Source organism: Pezoporus occidentalis, unplaced genomic scaffold, assembly GCF_034315485.1.
Source record: "Pezoporus occidentalis ecotype Australia unplaced genomic scaffold, CSIRO_AGI_Poc_V1 ctg2007, whole genome shotgun sequence".
Lineage (NCBI taxonomy): Eukaryota > Metazoa > Chordata > Aves > Psittaciformes > Psittacidae > Pezoporus > Pezoporus occidentalis.
This window is the reverse complement of record NW_026913865.1, coordinates 1-6,971: the sequence shown is the minus strand read 5'-3', so window position 1 is coordinate 6,971 and position 6,971 is coordinate 1. Positions and strand designations below refer to the sequence as shown.

The 6,971-nt window shown below is 54.4% G+C and overlaps 2 protein-coding genes across 2 annotated transcripts; one reads left to right on the top strand and one right to left on the bottom strand.

The window, feature by feature from the left end:
- Window positions 1-1,429: 1,429 nt before the first annotated feature.
- LOC134163574 (adenylate cyclase type 10-like) lies at window positions 1,430-4,466 on the bottom strand. The gene is made up of 6 exons (XM_062618523.1): window positions 4,258-4,466; window positions 4,023-4,144; window positions 3,314-3,390; window positions 2,838-3,027; window positions 1,879-1,931; window positions 1,430-1,434 (listed from the first exon to the last, which is right to left on the bottom strand). Exons 1-6 carry the CDS (start codon window positions 4,315-4,317, stop codon window positions 1,430-1,432), a joined length of 507 nt encoding a protein of 168 aa, XP_062474507.1. The 5' UTR covers window positions 4,318-4,466.
- A 600-nt stretch (window positions 4,467-5,066) lies between these two features.
- Window positions 5,067-6,368, top strand: LOC134163573 (adenylate cyclase type 10-like; the record flags this gene model as incomplete). The annotated part of the gene is made up of 3 exons (XM_062618521.1): window positions 5,067-5,180; window positions 5,815-5,891; window positions 6,179-6,368. Coding segments are annotated over exons 2-3 (239 nt in total), but the record flags the coding sequence as incomplete, so codon positions are not given.
- Between the last annotated feature and the right edge of the window lie 603 nt (window positions 6,369-6,971).

Sequence of the window (6,971 nt, the reverse complement as noted above, 5' to 3'; positions counted from 1 at the left end):
TTAAGCCAGAGGTGCCAGGTGCTTGGAATCCCAGCCCATCGGGTCCTTGTTTCCAAGACTCTCGTTTTTTCCTGGCCAACGCAGTAAAGATATCTGCTAACCAGCAGCTCACTCTTGCTTCTTTCACATGTCTCTGGGTCTGGCCTCTGTTGACGGACTCTCAATATATTCTCTCGTCCTGGTGTGGCCGTTGGGTTTCTTAATGCTTAAAGCTCTCTCAGCATGCCAGCTTGAACTTTGGTGGGGGGGAGCATGCAGGGGATAACATGCCGCTCGAAAGAAAAACAGGTACCCTGAGGAGCACATCCAGCCCCTCCATGCCAGGCTGCTTCTTGATGTCCCTTGGCTTCTAACCAGCTAACTGACTTGTATTTTCTTTTTCCCCTGCTCCTAGCATATTTGGCATGGCTCTTGCCATGAAGATGCCAGATAACGCCTCCTTGCTGGGTATGTGGAGAATGCCTTGCTCTTCTGAACCCCAGTTTCTTCCCCTCAGTAACTTGTATTGGGAACGGAAAAGGTTTTGCTGGGGATAATGTTGCCTGCAGAGGCCCTGAGGAAGTGCTGGCTCTCTCAGTGCCTACTTAGTTGATATCTTTGGGGTGGGAAGCAGGGTGAGGCGCTCGGTGATCCCAGGCATGCTTCAGACCTGATAGGAAGGTTTGTTTCAAGCTGCTCACACCCTGGGGGCTAAACCAGTCCTTGTCCTTGGGGTCAGGAAAGAGATTTCCTTCTGCTAGACTGATGGGGAGTTTTGGTGGTTGGTTCTCCCCCTTGTACTCCTCAGAGGTGCTTTCTTGGCAGCATCTGCTTGTAAACATGGAAAAGTCAAGCATCACGGACGCCTTTAATCACTCAGTGTCTTGCTGGATGTTTTGGGCCCTGTCATAGGTTAACCCCGGTAGGGAACTCAGCCCCACACGGCTGCTCACTCCCCACAGTGGGATGGGGAAGAGAACTGGAAGGGTAAAAGTGAGCACACTGGATACGGAGAGCTTCATAGGTAAAGCAGCTGCTGTGCATCCATGACAGGCAAAATCAGGCATTCTTTCACTGCCTCCTGGTGGCAGGCAGGTGTCCAGCCATTCCCAGGAAAGCAGAGCTTCAACATGTGTATCAAGGACTTGGGAAGACAAACACAGGAACTCGTAATGTGCCCCCTTCCTCCTCCTTTTCCCCAGCTTTTCTTGTGAAGCACAGCATCATATGCAATGAAATAAGCCAGCTGGGGTCTGCTGTTGCAGCTGTGCCCCATCCCAACTTCTTGTGCACCCCCAGCCTGCTTTTGCTTGCCTGTCATGGATGCACAGCAGCTGCTTTACCTATGAAGCTCTCCGTATCCAGTGTGCTCACTTTTACCCTTCCAGTTCTCTTCCCCATCCCACTGTGGGGAGTGAGCAGCCGTGTGGGGCTGAGTTCCCTACCGGGGTTAACCTATGACAGGGCCCAAAACATCCAGCAAGACACTGAGTGATTAAAGGCGTCCGTGATGCTTGACTTTTCCATGTTTACAAGCAGATGCTGCCAAGAAAGCACCTCTGAGGAGTACAAGGGGGAGAACCAACCACCAAAACTCCCCATCAGTCTAGCAGAAGGAAATCTCTTTCCTGACCCCAAGGACAAGGACTGGTTTAGCCCCCAGGGTGTGAGCAGCTTGAAACAAACCTTCCTATCAGGTCTGAAGCATGCCTGGGATCACCGAGCGCCTCACCCTGCTTCCCACCCCAAAGATATCAACTAAGTAGGCACTGAGAGAGCCAGCACTTCCTCAGGGCCTCTGCAGGCAACATTATCCCCAGCAAAACCTTTTCCGTTCCCAATACAAGTTACTGAGGGGAAGAAACTGGGGTTCAGAAGAGCAAGGCATTCTCCACATACCCAGCAAGGAGGCGTTATCTGGCATCTTCATGGCAAGAGCCATGCCAAATATGCTAGGAGCAGGGGAAAAAGAAAATACAAGTCAGTTAGCTGGTTAGAAGCCAAGGGACATCAAGAAGCAGCCTGGCATGGAGGGGCTGGATGTGCTCCTCAGGGTACCTGTTTTTCTTTCGAGCGGCATGTTATCCCCTGCATGCTCCCCCCCACCAAAGTTCAAGCTGGCATGCTGAGAGAGCTTTAAGCATTAAGAAACCCAACGGCCACACCAGGACGAGAGAATATATTGAGAGTCCGTCAACAGAGGCCAGACCCAGAGACATGTGAAAGAAGCAAGAGTGAGCTGCTGGTTAGCAGATATCTTTACTGCGTTGGCCAGGAAAAAACGAGAGTCTTGGAAACAAGGACCCGATGGGCTGGGATTCCAAGCACCTGGCACCTCTGGCTTAAGTCTTCCTGTATTTTCAGAGACTAACATTCAAACCACCATCCAAAAAGAAGGTCAAATCCTGGCCCAGAGGAAGAGCCCGGGTTTGAGGAGGAAGACATGATGAAGAACGTCCTGAGGGTCCACCTTTATCCATGGGAACCAGACTGGCCCAAAGCTTCCCACTCAAGAGCAGCTAGGACAAAACCTTCTTGGGTCAGCATTACCAGGGCATGTGGTAGAGCGAGCACAGCACGGAAAGCGCAGTTGAAAGCCATTTGGACAGAGCCTGAAAGCCAGGTTGTGTCTACCGAAACAAAACCTTCCCCATTCCTGTGGTTTCACTCCCACTCTCCCAGCAAGAGGAAACAGCAGGGAAGAGAGGTAAAAAGCCTCCCACACCAGGGCTTCTGACCGTCTCATCCACAGTGAATGGAGAGCGGCTTCTGCTCTCTCTGCAGAACTCCTCTATGCTGGCCAAGCTGGACCCTTGATGCCACCATCCCCTCATCCAGACTTCTCAGAGGACACTCACCTGTTGGTGGTGATCCCCACATATTGATAGACAGTGACAGGATGTTTGAAGCCTTTCATCTTTCTCTCCGGCAGCTCCTTGAAGTAGCAAGAGGGCAGCCCAGAGCTGGCACAGGTTGTGCTATCACAGGTCACCAGCCCAGAGTAGCTCATCATCATCCGGGCTGCCAAGTTCACCTTCTGGCCAATGACTGCCAGAGAGATGAAGAAAGAGCACACAGTGATGTACCTGTGCCACCAGCTCCACAGTGCCCTTCCAGACCAACGGCTGCCCTGCATCCGACACCCGCAGCCCCACAGTGGGTTAAGCAGATCCCAGGGGAACAACCAGCTGTGGAGCCCAGTGTCCCGCCCCAGCCCAGGGCTGGTGCTGCCTGGGCCATTCCTGGCTGGTTGTTGGGCAGGCACTCTCCCAGCCTGTCTTCCTCTTCCCAACAGCTCACGCCAGTTTCCCACACCGCACGCACATGCTTGTACCTGTGTACTCGTGCCTCAGAGGGTGGCCAATGAGGCCACAGAACGCCATCCCACTGGTAACAGACACAGACGCTGTCCTGGCACACAGGGAAACAACACGGCTTCAGAGGCGCTCCAGGTGCAGTCCTGCCCACCCAGCTTCATCTCTTCCCGCATCTCCCCTCAGCACTAGCCTGGGCCACTGGCCATCCTGCCCTGCCAGCCTGGGGTTCGGGGTACAGAGAGCTCAGGGCTGTAAAGGACCCAGGCGGCAAGGACAAGGAACAGGGCTTAGAGCACAGGCAGGAACTTTTGGGCACTTCTCCTGAGACCCCCTTCCCTGAGCTGTGACCTGTGACCAGTGGGAAAAGAGGGAGGGAAGAAGGTGCCACAGTGTCACTGCCTGTGATGACAGCAATGTAAGATCAGGTGTCTAGGCCCCATCACTGTCCACAGGCCAGTCACCCAGAAGGTGCTGCTTCTGGCACCAAGGCCTATCGCCTTCACTAGGGCTCGTTCCAGCATGGTGGCTAGCAGGGTGTGCTTGGAGACACTCTGCCTGGCTGCCCAGGGATAAGCCCAGGGGTTGCCTGCCACCTCTCAGGGCACTGTTTCCTTCCTGCCAAGGAAGGGAGGACAGGGGAGGGTAAGCTAGACGCAACACTCTTTCTTCCTCTGCTTTACGCTGGCCCAGGCAGCACGCGCTCCCTCAGCCCCACCAGACACTCACCCTGTTTTTGCAATGATCTTGGAGCACGAGTTGAAGATCTGAAAAGCACTCTGCAAGGCATGAATGCTCTCATGGGCCAGCTTTACTCCGGGGAGTCCGAACACACACAGGAATGTACAGCCCTGCCAAGGACAGATGCAGCACATCTTGCCACAATGCCTAAGAAGGAATCTTCCCCTCTTGCTCAGTATCCACCCTCTTGGGTTGGGGGGAGATGATTCCACCTCACACTCACTTTGTCAAACAGGAAGACTTTGTTCACTTCACCCTTGTGAGGACAGATGATTTCCTGCATCAGGCTGCTGACTTCACTGAGGACACTACGGAAAGATACTATGTCCTTTGTATCAAAATTCAGGTGGAGGAAGAGGATGGTGACTGGCCGTAGCTCACAGAGGAAGTCCTGCGGCACTCTGTCTTCAAGCTGGAAGACAAGAGCATGACAGCTTCACAAGCCTGCTCTCCCAGGGGCTGCCCACACCAGGTACAAAGGGAGAGCTGGTGTCCTGGCAATAGCAGGTACTAGTAGGGGAAGAGAAGATCCTCCTCTCGGTTTAAATGGTCGGCAGGCTGCCCAGCTTGCAGCAGTCAGATACCAAATCAGAACACAAATGACAAAGGCGAGAAGGGCGCTCCGGTAACACCCCATCTTGGGACAGTTATGGACATGAGTGGTGACCCTGAGCGATGCTCATGGGGCTTCAGTGGATTCAGACAAGAGATGCAAATGTCTGCCCCACCACCCATCTCTCCGAGGACAACTCATCCAGTGGTGCAGCACCTGTGCCCCTTGGCCCAATTTGCCCACATTGTCATCTCGGGATGCATTTTCTTTGTTTGGCTTGCTCTCATGGAAACTCCCTCTCTGAATGCACCGCTTCTTCTGCCCTGCAAAAAAAGCAGCCCCAGCAGCAACGGCCCAGGCGTACCTTCCTGAGAACAGCTTTTGGGATGTAACAGAGGGTGGATACTGAGCAAGAGGGGAAGATTCCTTCTTAGGCATTGTGGCAAGATGTGCTGCATCTGTCCTTGGCAGGGCTGTACATTCCTTTGTGTGTTCGGACTCCCTGGAGTAAAGCTGGCCCATGAGAGCATTCATGCCTTGCAGAGTGCTTTTCAGATCTTCAACTCGTGCTCCAAGATCATTGCAAAAACAGGGTGAGTGTCTGGTGGGGCTGAGGGAGCGCGTGCTGCCTGGGCCAGCGTAAAGCAGAGGAAGAAAGAGTGTTGCGTCTAGCTTACCCTCCCCTGTCCTCCCTTCCTTGGCAGGAAGGAAACAGTGCCCTGAGAGGTGGCAGGCAACCCCTGGGCTTATCCCTGGGCAGCCAGGCAGAGTGTCTCCAAGCACACCCTGCTAGCCACCATGCTGGAACGAGCCCTAGTGAAGGCGAGAGGCTCCTTGGTGCCAGAAGCAGCACCTTCTGGGTGACTGGCCTGTGGACAGTGATGGGGCCTAGACACCTGATCTTACATTGCTGTCATCACAGGCAGTGACACTGTGGCACCTTCTTCCCTCCCTCTTTTCCCACTGGTCACAGGTCACAGCTCAGGGAAGGGGGTCTCAGGAGAAGTGCCCAAAAGTTCCTGCCTGTGCTCTAAGCCCTGTTCCTTGTCCTTGCCGCCTGGGTCCTTTACAGCCCTGAGCTCTCTGTACCCCGAACCCCAGGCTGGCAGGGCAGGATGGCCAGTGGCCCAGGCTAGTGCTGAGGGGAGATGCGGGAAGAGATGAAGCTGGGTGGGCAGGACTGCACCTGGAGCGCCTCTGAAGCCGTGTTGTTTCCCTGTGTGCCAGGACAGCGTCTGTGTCTGTTACCAGTGGGATGGCGTTCTGTGGCCTCATTGGCCACCCTCTGAGGCACGAGTACACAGGTACAAGCATGTGCGTGCGGTGTGGGAAACTGGCGTGAGCTGTTGGGAAGAGGAAGACAGGCTGGGGAGAGTGCCTGTCCAACAACCAGCCAGGAATGGCCCAGGCAGCACCAGCCCTGGGCTGGGGCGGGACACTGGGCTCCACAGCTGGTTGTTCCCCTGGGATCTGCTTAACCCACTGTGGGGCTGCGGGTGTCGGATGCAGGGCAGCCGTTGGTCTGGAAGGGCACTGTGGAGCTGGTGGCACAGGTACATCACTGTGTGCTCTTTCTTCATCTCTCTGGCAGTCATTGGCCAGAAGGTGAACTTGGCAGCCCGGATGATGATGAGCTACTCTGGGCTGGTGACCTGTGATAGCACAACCTGTGCCAGCTCTGGGCTGCCCTCTTGCTACTTCAAGGAGCTGCCGGAGAGAAAGATGAAAGGCTTCAAACATCCTGTCACTGTCTATCAATATGTGGGGATCACCACCAACAGGTGAGTGTCCTCTGAGAAGTCTGGATGAGGGGATGGTGGCATCAAGGGTCCAGCTTGGCCAGCATAGAGGAGTTCTGCAGAGAGAGCAGAAGCCGCTCTCCATTCACTGTGGATGAGACGGTCAGAAGCCCTGGTGTGGGAGGCTTTTTACCTCTCTTCCCTGCTGTTTCCTCTTGCTGGGAGAGTGGGAGTGAAACCACAGGAATGGGGAAGGTTTTGTTTCGGTAGACACAACCTGGCTTTCAGGCTCTGTCCAAATGGCTTTCAACTGCGCTTTCCGTGCTGTGCTCGCTCTACCACATGCCCTGGTAATGCTGACCCAAGAAGGTTTTGTCCTAGCTGCTCTTGAGTGGGAAGCTTTGGGCCAGTCTGGTTCCCATGGATAAAGGTGGACCCTCAGGACGTTCTTCATCATGTCTTCCTCCTCAAACCCGGGCTCTTCCTCTGGGCCAGGATTTGACCTTCTTTTTGGATGGTGGTTTGAATGTTAGTCTCTGAAAATACAGGAAGACTTAAGCCAGAGGTGCCAGGTGCTTGGAATCCCAGCCCACTGGGTCCTTGTTTCCAAGACTCTCGGTTTTTCCTGGCCAATGCAGTAAAGAT

Coding starts and splice junctions, on each gene's coding strand:
- LOC134163574 (XM_062618523.1), bottom strand. CDS start 4,317: ATGCAGGAAATCATCTGTCCTCACAAGGGTGAAGTGAACAAAGTCTTC. Junction 3,028..3,313: donor TCTGAGGCACGAGTACACAG/GTACAAGCATGT, acceptor TCTCTCTGGCAG/TCATTGGCCAGAAGGTGAAC. Junction 1,932..2,837: donor GTGGGGATCACCACCAACAG/GTGAGTGTCCTC, acceptor CCCTGCTCCTAG/CATATTTGGCATGGCTCTTG.